This window comes from Apis florea, unplaced genomic scaffold (assembly GCF_048593485.1).
Source record: "Apis florea isolate Af1SG1 unplaced genomic scaffold, ASM4859348v1 contig_1914_pilon, whole genome shotgun sequence".
Taxonomy (NCBI): Eukaryota; Metazoa; Arthropoda; class Insecta; order Hymenoptera; family Apidae; genus Apis; species Apis florea.
This window is the reverse complement of record NW_028256504.1, coordinates 982730-996508: the sequence shown is the minus strand read 5'-3', so window position 1 is coordinate 996508 and position 13779 is coordinate 982730. Positions and strand designations below refer to the sequence as shown.

Below are 13779 nucleotides of genomic sequence, written 5' to 3'. Positions count from 1 at the left end.
TTTTTTGATTAAAAGTAATTATGTGCTTTTTTTTTTTTTAATGATCAAGATTCAAGATCTCATTAATTTTCATAAAATTCAAATTTATTCAAACATTGGTTTAATTTAGATGATCTTCACAAACGAGGTTCGTTCAATTCAATCGCCCTTTTATCTCATTATTGTGCCATTCAACAAACTTAATAAATATACTTAATTAAATGCACTTCCTGTTTGCTCTTCCTTAACCACCATTTAATCGTTCCGATTTTCTATTTCCTTTTCTATTTTTTTAAATAGATTTTATAAATATCTTATTTCCAACTTTCATAGATTATCAAAATTAAGTTTTATTTTAAATCTTTTATACATCTATATCGTATATAAATTTATAAATCAGAAAATTTTTTAAATTTAAAAATTATTAATTTCTATATTTTTTAAGCTATTTTTTTTTCTTTTTAATTTTTATCTAAAATAATGTAAAATTTTTAAACTCTAGATTTTCAAATTCTGAAAAAATTCTGAAAAAATTTTTTAATTTTCTTTCGAATATTTTTATTCGTTTATATATTTTAAGATTTATAAATTCTTCAATTTAAATTCTTTTATTTTATCTATTCTAATCTTTTCAGTCTTTAAATTTTCAAATTTTCCAACTTTTCTTTTTTCTCTTATTTTTTATTTTAACAAACTCTTCATTCGATCATCCTTAATTCTAATACTGATAAAAAGTATTATTTGTAAATAACAACAAATTTTTACTTATTATGTAATATGTAGACAATACAAATAACAATTTTGAATATTTCGTATGGATATAAGAAAATTATCATTTTATAAGAATTTATAATTTTGCTCATTTATATTGTGAATTGTGAAGAAAAACACGTACATTAGAATTGACATAAAAATAAATTTAATAAATAAAATAAAAATTAAAACATGGAAAGATATATTTAAAAAAGAAACAAGAAATTAAAACTTAACAAAAAACTTAAGATCATTAATTCCACATACAAATTACTAATTTCTCTATAATTCTGAATATAATTAAAATCAACGAAATAATCATAATATAAATTTAACTTTTTCTTTCCATCTTATTATTATTCATCCAATATTCAACGTTCTCGTTCCTAACCTCGTCCACTCTTATTTACTTAACCTTAACTTAAAAATTCTAATCGCGTATCAATATCGCATCTTCTCGATTCTTCCATCTCTCGTTTCACATATTAATAATAATACTTTCCTCGTTTCAAACCGAAAGAAAAAAAACTCGATGTAACAGCGATCAACTCCTCTTCTCTTCGCTCCGTTCCGCGGCAACCGATCGCCGTGGCAATACTGTGTTGGTTAGCCACCGGTGTAGGTGTATATACGCATCGTAGGTGTACAACTTCGCGGTCTGCCACGGCGACGTACTGTTCTTGGCACAGTTTCTGACCATCTCCTATTGCGAGCGGATCGCGCTGGACCTAATATCATTGCGCATCGCGCCATCCAAATTTCTGAAGCTCCTTTGAAAACTCTCTTCCGGTTGTCCATTTGGAATCCGCGCACCCCGTGAGCCTAGAGGCGACATCTTCCATCTTTCGAAGTCAACGGTTTTCCTTTGAAAGTGAGTAGTAAATGAAATCGACGAGAAATTTCGCGAGTTTTCTTCCGAATTTTCAAAAAGGTGAATAAATCGAAAGATTTGGAAAATTTTAATATTGTTTACGAAACCATTTTTTTCCCCCCGATTTTTTACAAGTGAATATATATCGATGATTTTTTCAAAAGTGAACCAAACACATCGAAGATCTTGAAGATTTTTCAAAAGTGAATATTATATCGATGATTACGAAGATTTTTTCCGATTTTTTAAAAGTGAGTAAGTAGATTGAAGATTTCGAAGATTTTTCAAAAGTGAATGAATCGAAGATTTGAAAAATTTTGTTAACACAATGCGATTTTTCCTGATTTTTTAAAAATAAGAAAATTTCAAAGATTTCGATTATTTTTCTGATTTTTCAAAAGTAAGTGAGATAAAAATTTCTAAGATTTTTTGATAATTGACGAAAGTTCGTAAAAAAAATTTTGTTTGTAATCAACATAAAATACGACATTACAAATATTGATATACGAGAAAAGATAAAAATGAAATTAAAAAGTATGTTTCGGAAGAAATTTGTTAGATTTTTTTTTTTTTTACATTTATTTAATAAACCTTTAATACAAGAAAACGGAAAATTTGTAAATAAAATAAAAAAAAAAAAGATTCGAAGATAGTAATTGATTTTTTTGATTCGATTTTATTAATTTTTTTTATTCAATTTATTTTCTCTTATTAAACTCTTCTCAGCGCTTCTTAAATTTTTTGGTTTTGTAATATGTTTTCTAAGAATTTTAATTAATTCTTATATTTATACATTCTTACAATATAACAAAATATTTTAATTTTCTTCAATTTAAAAACTCCATCACTTCCATTTAAACTTAAACTGTTGATTACGTATTTATAAGAAATTTATATTTATATTAAAAAATATAGGATAGACATAACATGTAAAAATATACAAAATATTTAAATTAGAATTCTTGTTATAATATTAAGACGAAACAAATCTCCATTTAGATTTTATTCTTTTAATTGCATTCATGAAATTGATATATATATAAATTTGTATAAATATCCACAATTTATTTATATCAAATTTTCTCTAATGATAAGCTTCTCTCTATTATTCACCAAATTATCAAATAAAAACTTTGATTTAAGAGAATTATGTAAAAATTTGACGAATCAAGATACAACCAAGATATATATTTTTAAATATCATAAAGATTATTTAGAGGCAAATAGTTCGTTTAATCGTAAAAACTCGAAACGAAGGACGAGCTTCGAGTTTATGACGCGAAATACAAATATAAAACTATCCATTATTCATGCTAATTGGCGATAATCGCGAAGAATTGTATAATCGGCGAGTCGGCGATTTTTTCAATTCGCTCGTGCGATGAAAGTGCATCGTGGCCTACAACACGAGCACACGAGACAAAAATTGCCACGGCCAATGTTTACCATGGACCATGCAAGATGTGTAAATAACGCTAAAAATTCTTCGCCAAGTGTTAGGAAACACGGCGAGATAACGAGCCTCTGCGTTACGCAGTAAACGCGTAATATTTTAAAGATTTACTCGCAGTTTCGAATTTTTCGAAACTTTAAATTTGTTTTTGTGTTTACATTTTTTATTATAAGAACAACGAAAGTAAAAATTTTGTTTATTTATTTTTTTTTTTCTTTGAATTCTCGAATGTTCACATTTTTAAATTTTCAAATTTCCCGCCTTTCGATCACGTTGATTTTTTTTTTACTTATGATATTTTATCTTATAGAGAAGATACAGAAAAAGAAGAAATATTAAAAACTTTTATTATTGAATTTTTTCATGCTCATGTCTTCGAAATTTCGCTTTTCGATCGTGTTAATAATTTTTCGTTTTACTATTTATTTTATAATATCATATCTTTACGTAAAATAAAATATTTGAATTCTACGATGTTATATCATAAAATCATTCGGAATTCAGTGACTAAGTATTTCGTTAAATAAAATATTTGTTATATATTTAAAGTTTGAAATTTTTCAGATATCTTTCGATTTTCGTCTTTTTTTTCACCGTTTATTATGTTTCGGGCAGATTGTTTATCGAAACGAACGATGAGTCAACATTAAATTCCAATACGTTGCTCATAAAAAAAAAAACTTCCATGCAACAACGTAAAAGTTGCTCATAAAATTCAGATTTCGAAAAAAAAAAAATAATATCGATACGAAAAATTTAATTTCATACAAGAATTTGACAAGAATTCTTTTTTTCACAAATTACATTATAATATTAATAATTATTAGTAATATTAACAAAGACTTATTATAAAAATATTTTTTTAATTGTAGTAACTATAACCTACAAAAATCAGCATGTGTTCAATTTATTATTAATTTTAATTTAATTTGTACAAAAAGGTTATAAAAGTTTAAAAGTTTTTCATCAAAACACCGTCAACCATTATTTTATCTGCAACGATCTAACGATCTAAGTCACGTACAAAGCAAAAGCAAAATTTCTTGGAAACAAAAAAAACGAAACGCTTGCAGCTTGGATTACTGAAATCGAGACGAGCTCCATGAGTGATAATTCCAAGAATCATTCCGTACAAAAATTAAATTTTTGTGAAATTTTCTACATAAAATTATCACGTTATCATTATCATAGATAACACAGAGAGGCATAAATAGTCTATATAATTTTATTATCTATTATCTACATACTCTTGAGTTGCCAAATTTTTTTTTTAATTTTTTATTAACAACAAACGAGCTCAATTATAAATAGCAGAAAAAATTCTGAGAATTATATCAACTTTAATAACTGAAAGTTAAAGAAAAATTTGCATTTTTTCAAAGAAAAATTTATTTATTTCGCATTTATTCATTTTCTCTTAATTTTGTCCATTCTTATTGATATTAATTCTCTAAAATTCCGATATGATATATTAGTTTTTTGATGTTTTCACATTAAGTGAAGCTTTAAGACATTTATAGTAATAGATTTAAGGATCTTCACACGATGACGATGAAAATATATATTATAATTCAAAAAAAATTATATATGATTTCTTAAAAGTTAAATTTTTTATTTTATGCGTGATTTATGTATTATTTTTATTATAACTCAGTTATCAATAATATAGTGATAAAATAAAACAGAATAAAAAATAGGCCCATGCGAGATAAAAGTTGCATAGACAATGAAATTATACTAAACTAGATTCAACTCAATGCCATTTTACACATCAATTTTCATTTTAAAAAGAAAAAACGAATTTAATTAAATTTAAATAATTATAATGAAATTTATGTGATTTTAAATAAGTACAGAACCCAGTTATCTTATCTAGATGCATTATCTAAGATACGTTTAAAAATTTATTAACAGTTAAATATATTTCTTTGTATGAAAAATTAATTTTCTGATAGATCTAAAATCCAATTAAAATAGCATTTTAATAACATTTCAAATCTATTTTATCAACGATTGACTTGTTAAAGAAAAATATTTTAAGTATTCTATATATATTTTCTATATTTACGAAACACTTTATTTTGCTGCGCACTTCGTGCATACACATTTTCATGGTTCACAGTCGTGATCGCGATTGTGTTGGCCTCCTTTTACTTTTCGCTCGCCGCCACCGTGATCATCCTTTTGCTTTTTTCTATGATTTTCGTGGTCCATTCGCGAACAACCATTTCTAATTTCCTCTCTTGTCTCTCTATCTTGTTTATCTATACCATCGTTCATCCATAAATTTCTTTTTCTTTGCTTCTATTTCTTTTTTTTTTTTTTTCGTTTATCATTCGAAGAATGATCACAATAATTAAAAATAGAGGCGTGTCCGGGGGAAAAAAATAGCAAAAATATCGTCGCCAATTTGTTGTTAAAAAAAAAAAATTCCTGCGTTAATCATTAAAGAAAAATTGTTAATTTATTTTTAAATTATTTATAAATTCGTTAAATGATTACAATTATTAAATTTTAAAACAACTTGAATTAAAACTTAGATTAAAAATAAATCCTTATATTGGGATTGTAAAAATAAAAAATTACTAATAATAACTGAAAGCAATAAAATTCTATGTATTTATTAAAAAGTGATAATAAAAAAATAATAGAATTCTTATAATTCGTATAAAAAATTTCTCAAAGATCTTAAAGATCAAAAATTTAATTGAATAAATATCACAAATGATTGAATTGAAATTCAAGAACGACACGTGGAAAAAAGTTTTCCCTTTCTTCGCGAATCAAAGAAAATAGAGTGCAATTCTATTTATTCTCGTTTTTCCTGTTTCCTGTTTCGTGAACGCGGAAATCGGTTACGAAAGAAGCGACACGCGACAAGATATCGATATGCCACGACTGCACCTGACTTCTGATCATCACGAAAGCTGCACAAATAAAGGAATGTCGTGATAAAGATCTGAATTGGAAATTCTGATTACGACTTACGAATCACTAAGCGATCGTCTTTATTGTGTGACGCGATACATAGACTTCAAACTAGTATATGAAAAGAACTTACATTAAAATTTCTCACTGCTTATATGTAAATCTGTCAACAAGCGTTAACTTTTTTATTCTAAAAGATTTTGCCATTTTCTGTTCTAGTTTATTTAGAGAAGTGGAACAAAACTGTGTGTCTAATATGAAAAAATTACATTTTTTATCCTATTATGATCTTATTAAATATCAGCATAAGATCAATTCAAACGTGATACAATGTAAAACTGATGACGAAAAAAGAAAATCGAATTTCTATAATCTATATTTGTGTGTCAAATAATGACAAATGGCAACAAATACTGTAACTAAGAAAAACTACTATTATACATACTGCTGATAATTAAATTTGTGTGTGTAGTGCAGCATCAATTAACAAAGATGGCTGCATAGCTTTTTCTTTCTCTCTCTACCACAACCAAAGGTATAGTTTATATAATGTTTTTTATCTAAAAGATGTATAATATCATTGACTTTTAAGACTTTTAACTTATCATGAAGTTTAATCACTAATAATAACAAACTTGTATATTTTAACACGAGATCAATTTGGATGTGTGGCATTATCATTTCTCAAAGGTTCTCAAATGAAAAGATTTAATTTCCCTCTTGCATTGTTTGAAAGAGATGTTTAGAGGAACATAAAATAAAACTGAGCGTATAATTTGTAAGTAGCTTTTTCCATTAACTTTTGTTTTAAAAAAAAGATGTTTATTCATCAGTTAGAGTATGCCAAATAACTCTACATGCAATATTGTATAATAAGTTGATTTATCAATTTATTATAATACATATAATAAATGCATCTTTGAGACTCTTTTGTTTTTCAATTTAATTGAAATGCGAATCAAAAAATGCTATTTAACTTTATCGAATCAAAAATAAAACAATGAAAAGATAAAAATATTCATTGATAATTTCACAGTATACAATAAAATTGATGATAAAAGATTTGAAAATTGCATTATGCTTATTAGTTTTGCTTCAAATATTACTTTGAGATTAGATATTAATCTTTATAAATTTATGAATAGAAATCTATTCATATGTATATTGGTTTTATCTCGTGATAGAAATATCCATTATGTGAACGAATCATAAATAAAAAGCTTGCGTGATATCGGTATCCATTTCATGAAAGGGCAGTGTTCTAATCGAAGAAAAAGAAGTATTTGCTAAGCCCGCCCTTTGCTCATATCTAGGTCAAGAATAATTGAGTAGGCGTCGCGTAAACACGTGTATCAAGTGGTTTTCTATTTTTTTTTCAATCAATCATCGCACATGGTTCGTCTAAATTTAATATGGATTTTACTCATTTTATTACTGCAATTGTTTTGAGCTTGTTCCACATGAACAATAGATTCACATTTTCAAAATTTTTTTTGATACTTACACATCATTTTTCTTATTATATAAAATACTTTCATCTACATTCTACTTAATACTGGATATATATAATTAATTTTCCAATTAATATTTAGAACATCAAATTTTTCATTTTCATATTCTTAATTATATATTCATTGTTTGAATCATGCAAATTGGTATTCTAAACAAATTTCTCATTTGCTGATATAGGAGAAATAACTTTAATTAAGATATATAATATTCAAGAATTAATAATTATTATAAATAGATATGTATATATTAATATAACAATAGTGTAAAATTTCAAGTGATTCAGTGATAAATAAATATAATGAAGATTAAAAAATATAAAATACATAATCTACATGTTATAAAGTATATAACTTTCAAAGGTTAAATATATCTAAATAATCTTAAAATCACTCTTAATTCAAAACTTAACAATGGCAATTCAACACCAACAAATGAGAACATATTTTCTCAATTAAAGTTCAAAACATTTCCTAAATCGTGCTTGAAAGAAAACATTGTAAGTAAATCGTCTTCTCGTGGAAAATAACCTCTCGAGGCCGAGCGTGATCTCTTGCTAGATGATGCAACGCGTTTTTTTGCAACGAATACTGCGAACAGACTGACAAAGTCACTTCGTGCATACATCAAAACCCGCAATTTTAATCTTCTCTTAGACTTACAATCGATGAAACGCAATTAAAACTAGTTAACAACAAAGTTAAAGGTTAAATCGCGTTTAGATATTATAAGTGCAATCGCGATTTTTTCATAATTTTGCCTTTGAATGGTTCATTTTACGCGACCTTATTTCGTATGTCATCGCTCGTTATAGAACGCAAGTTGTGTGCAAATGTTATTCCACTTATGAATACTATTAACGTTATTTTGATCAAAAAATGGTAGAAGATCATAAAACAAAATAATAAATGCATAATTGATTAATGATACGGATGTTGTGTATATTGAAATTCTTATGAATTAACAATTAAAAGAATGAAATTTAAATAATAATTTTTATTCTTTATCATAAGTTATACCTTATTTTTTTTTTTTATGTTTTATTTTGTTATATTTAGATTTTTCACAAATACATGAACATTTATGGTATATTAATTAGATAAATCTTATATAAAATTACCAATAAATTTAGTATTTTTATAAATCACAAGATCTTTATATACTTATTATCTTTGTATATTTTATGTATAACTTTAATTTTCATTTTATTTATTTATCACTGAATACGTTATATTATATATTTTAATTTATCAATTTATTGAACATTAATATTATAAATAAGATATTTAAATAATTCTTCTCTGAGATACGAAAAGTATAAAATTTAGATAGGTTAGGATCCATGAATTATTATTATTATTAAGTCGTGTCCCGTGCCACTTAATGGTTAAATAAATCACGAATTCGTGCGTTCTAAAAGCAAGATAGAAGTGGAACGAAAGCAAAACACCGACTTGCGGCCAATGTCATCCGACGGGTTCTTCATAGACGACACGTTTCCTTTTTGCACGAGGTGAACCAGAGAAATCGCAGGAACAACAAGGGATCGAGATGTGTTTCCTTATGGGGCTCGTGAGACCTCGTCTTAGCTTCGTATTCACTATGACCGTCAGGGTCGCTCGTATCGATCGAATCTCATGGCGATCTCCTTTTCCTGTCTCTCACTTTTTTTTTGTTTTTTTTTTTTTTTTTAAGCGATATTTAACTTCATTTCTTAATTGCACTTTATCAATATATTTTCTTATGATGATTATTTTTTTTTTTCGAGAAAGGATATGAAATATTTAAATTATTATTGAATAATATTTAATAATATTGATATTAATATTGATTAAATTTTATGATAATAATTTGTTGAAAAGAATATTGTTTAATCAGAATTCTCAATAATCATGAAATTAAAAGTCAATCTAGATAAATTAATAATTATAAATATAAAAATTTATTTTTAATACAAATTATATGACATTGGAAAAAATTGGAAATCCATTAATTTAATTAATTAAAAAAGTTTTAGAAATTAATTAATTTATTATGATTTCTTATTTTCTTCGATTAAAAGATTAAATATTAAGTTTTTACTTGGTAATGTTTAAAAATATATTAAGACCAAAATAATGTTTTTTAAATATAAAACAAAATCATTCATCATATTTAGAAATTTTTTAAAAAAGGTAAACACTATGAATGTAAATAATATAATTTACAATAAAAATTTAGAGATTAAATTAATCAAAAGTTTCACGATTAATTTATTTTATCATAAAAATTGATTAATTCATTAAAGTCTCAATTGATAAAAGAGCTCGGTAATTTGTTTAGTAGGGTTATTCAGTTAAGATGATGTGGTAATATGGCGACCGGATATCACAATCTGAAGGAATAACAAACGTGAAAAGAAAGGTCAGCAATGGATAGACCAGAGAGGCGAATCGACAAACAGGCGAAAATAGATGCTGACCACCTATGCCAATGACCCATATTCCCTCTATTCTCGGCGTGCCGCGAATTAAACATCGTCGTTTTAATGCCACATATTCAAGATTGTGATCATTGTTGCCAATCCGCTCGATTTCGAAAAAATTGAAAGAACAATTTGACAATGGCGTGAAAAATTAATAAATCAGAAAGAAATTATATCGATACAAAAGACTTTAATTGTAATTATTTTAACCTCACTTTCCAATAGATAAAATGGACAAAAAATTAAATTTGTTGAATCAAACTTTGGTTGGAATCATTTTCAAAGAAATTAAAATAATTTTATTAATGATTCGATTTCATCTAATAATTCAAATCTAATCTAATTTCCATTATCTTTACTCTAAATTTCACAGTTACATGATACGATTTTTAATTTAAAAAAATAATTGTTCAAATTCTGAATATTGTATTTCTTGTACATTTAAATTTCACTAAAATAAACGTATCTTTGATGATGCAACAAACAGAATATTCTTGTTTGCATAATAGCAACATTTAGAAATTTTTATGTCGTGCTCGAACTCGAATAAAAATAGATAGTAAGGTTAGGTGTAATGTAGCGTCACTTTTGATGTAATATCACGTATGCTAATGCGTTGATCACATTATGTGGGTATGAGAACATAGTTGATGTTATATGACGACTCGAGGAAAGGAAAAGGAAACGTTTCGTGACATTTCGTTCAATAAAAATGACTTAAACGATAAAATTGAACCATTGAGTCATAATTTTAATAATAAAATATAGCTAAATAAAGAAGTTACAAATATTGGATATTATAATGGACGATATAATAAATTTGCAATGTTTTTTACAATTATTTTTTTTGTTTAAGAATTTAAGTGCAAAAATTTTGGAAAATCTAACATATATTTTCGTGATATATGTGTAAAAAATTTTCTCTCGCTAATCATAATAAAAAATGAAAAACATTAAAAAATTTTGTTGAAAATTCAATATTGAAATTTTACACAACTCGTAAGTAATAGCTCGTAAATAAAATAGAATTCGTGAAGAGAAAACAAGAAATGTTATTGTATCAGGAATGAGGAATTGGTTGTCGATCAATTTTAAAAATACGCAAGCATCACAGATTCTAATTCTATCTGCGATCTAAATACTATCAGAATACCTGTTTGATATTTGTAAGAAGAAAGAATAGATCGATAAATAATCTTATAATACAAATTTGAGAAACTTTTTGAAGAGTGTAAAAATTAAAAATTTTTAAATGACTAAAAATAATCTTACAAATCTTATATGCTTTTTCTTCAATTATAATATAGCTTTTCTTAATTTTCTTCTTTTTTTGATTTTTGTTTCACTAAACGAACAATTCTTAAATTTCTTGACACATTTAATTGAACATATTATATTCAGTTAAAAATATAAATTAAATATAAATTTTTCATATCAAATTTATCATATGAAAATATTAAAATTTGTTAATTTTTCTGTTAACCTTATTATAAGGATTTATGCCAAAATATAAAGATACATTGCAAAAGACAAAAATAACAGAAAGATTAAAAGAAAAAATCTTAATTTTTTTTGAAATACCATTTAATATTATTATTTGATATAATTATTTTTCTTTTTTCAGAATGCAACTCACAACGTGTTGCAAATGTTACTCGTTAAAAACGGGGACATTGTTCACTGGAATATTGGGTATAGTAAGTATATAATAAAAAATAAGTTAATTTTTTATCATATTTAATGAAAACATTTTATCATATTTTTATAAAAACATATTTACTTATTAGGTCTTATCAATTATTTCATTAATCTTAATCTTTACTCTAAATGTCGAATGGAAAACAATATTGATCGACATTGTAGACCAGAGCATCGTCAGGATCATTTTTGCGATAAATTTGTGCATGACGATTCTGATCTCAACATTGCTCATAGTTGGCGCTCTTAAGGTAAAATCTAGATCAATTTCAAGTTTATAGAATAAAATTTTTTTTAATAAAGTTTTTAGAATTTGTTTGATTGTTTAAATTTATATAAATTAAAATATTTCTTTTTCAGAAAAAAACATTTTTAATGCTACCATGGGTAGTTTTGGGTTTAATATTAGCAGTTGGTTTATTGGTGAGTGTCCTCTATACGTCCATCATGTTCTTCGTATATCATGACGTAATAATTGGAATTCTGTGGCTCATCATTGGCCTCCTAACCATTGGTGAGTGTCGTATATTTATTTTTATATTTTGTGATATTTTATATTTTCATATATTTTGTTTTTTCTTGTGAATTTTTATTAGTTTATTCGAATATCTTTTTAATAAGTCATCATTTATAGATTCAATTAAAAAGCATTGAAAATATAATCGAATCTTGATATCTCGAATCTCAAGGTAAAAGAGGTTATGGAAATTTTATCTTCGAAGTTTGAGTTATTTATACGTAAATTCTTCGAGATAGCTGTGATAAAAATTTTATTTGTAAAATTGTAGAAAAAGAATTCAAATTTCAAATTAAATATAATAAAATTCGAATAATGATTAATTTATATCTTCTATTTGTAGAAATTTTTACAGGAATAAATATACAGGGATAAGCAAAATTGTAATATTTTAGAGAATTTCGAGTTACAAAGATTCAACAATATTTAAAGAAAAGAATATTTTTGTTACATTCATAATCTTCAGCTTTTTTTAAACACAATAATTTGAAAAATGTTTCAAATATAAATTGATTTATAATCAATCTTGTTTTTTTTTTCCAGTAATCTATGTATACTTGTGGCTGGTAGTGTATAGTTATTTCCAACAATTAAGGTATGATAAAATGAACAGCCGAATCGATCCATATGGAAGACCGTATAATTATCGAAGACCTTGAAAATAAATCGATAATTTCACAAAGAACAAAATGATCGAGATGTTTTCTTTTCGCAAAATAATTAGACTATTTTTTCTTTTAAAGAAAAAATAAAAAAGAAAACTAAATTACATGAAAAAATGATCTAATTACTTTGGGAAAAATTATATACTTAATGATCAATTAGCACAATCGCACCAAAGCACGAGACAACGCCTTTCGTCGATAAAGAATTTATCGAAAACCGCAGAATCATGTTTGTAAAATAAGATTAATAGTCATGAGTAGATTATATATTTATAGCACCAAGATGCTCCCTCGAATGATATTCGATATTTTTTATATATTTATTTTTAACAGTTTTTTCTGTATAAAAAGTTGAAACTTTATATCACTATATATATATATTTTATCTAAATTCAATACTTCTTTACATTTTTAAAATAAATTATTAAACGAATAATCAAAATGAATCATGTATTCATATATTGAAAATTTTTTACTAATTTTTGTACAGATGAGATTATAAGATAAAAAATATTTATATTCTTATTGCTAGAAATACGAATATTCTAACCTCGTTTCATATTCACAAACTTTTAACAGCAATCGTAAAGAATGATAGCGAAAAACGAAGAGAGATTGAGAAGTATTAAAGAAATTTATTATGAACTATTGTTTCGCTGTGGAACTATTATTCGCTTCACTGGGTTCAAAGGAGACTCTCGATCATATATCCGCGATAAGAGCATATCACACGAATAAATACCGTATCTAATACTGAGCCGAAAAACGAGCATCGTTCGAGGGTAAAAGCACGATTACGAAACGCGTTTCAAATGGATCTACGAGAAAACAACGCGTTTTCTTTTCGAGAACCGACACTACGGTCGGTTCGTTATTGCGATATCAAAAAGACGAGGCTGATCCCTGGCGGGATGAAAATAGATTCCATTTTCAAGGATAACG

General features: G+C 25.6%; 1 protein-coding gene across 5 annotated transcripts; it reads left to right on the top strand.

Annotated features, from left to right (window-relative positions):
• Positions 1 to 1120: 1120 nt before the first annotated feature.
• On the top strand, positions 1121 to 12862 carry LOC100864793 (uncharacterized). 5 transcript variants are annotated; one of them, XM_086914507.1, is made up of 7 exons: positions 1121 to 1603; positions 1768 to 1854; positions 6204 to 6519; positions 11582 to 11654; positions 11745 to 11906; positions 12016 to 12169; positions 12716 to 12862. In XM_086914507.1, the coding sequence occupies exons 4-7, from the start codon at positions 11583 to 11585 to the stop codon at positions 12829 to 12831; spliced, it is 504 nt and encodes a 167-aa protein (XP_086770633.1). In that variant the 5' UTR covers positions 1121 to 1603; positions 1768 to 1854; positions 6204 to 6519; position 11582; the 3' UTR covers positions 12832 to 12862. The 5 variants fall into 5 exon arrangements, with proteins under 5 accessions (XP_086770633.1, XP_086770627.1, XP_003695169.1 ...); XM_086914501.1 differs by lacking the exon at positions 6204 to 6519; XM_086914509.1 differs by lacking the exon at positions 1768 to 1854 and having other exon boundaries at positions 1388 to 1603.
• The last annotated feature ends 917 nt before the right edge of the window (positions 12863 to 13779 follow it).

What these genes read in the sequence shown, in the direction of transcription:
- LOC100864793 (XM_086914501.1), top strand. Translation starts at nt 11,583, where the DNA reads ATGCAACTCACAACGTGTTGCAAATGTTACTCGTTAAAAACGGGGACA. An exon ending in TCACTGGAATATTGGGTATA is followed by an intron (nt 11,655 to 11,744) that starts GTAAGTATATAA and finishes TTTACTTATTAG; the next exon opens with GTCTTATCAATTATTTCATT. An exon ending in TCATAGTTGGCGCTCTTAAG is followed by an intron (nt 11,907 to 12,015) that starts GTAAAATCTAGA and finishes TTTCTTTTTCAG; the next exon opens with AAAAAAACATTTTTAATGCT.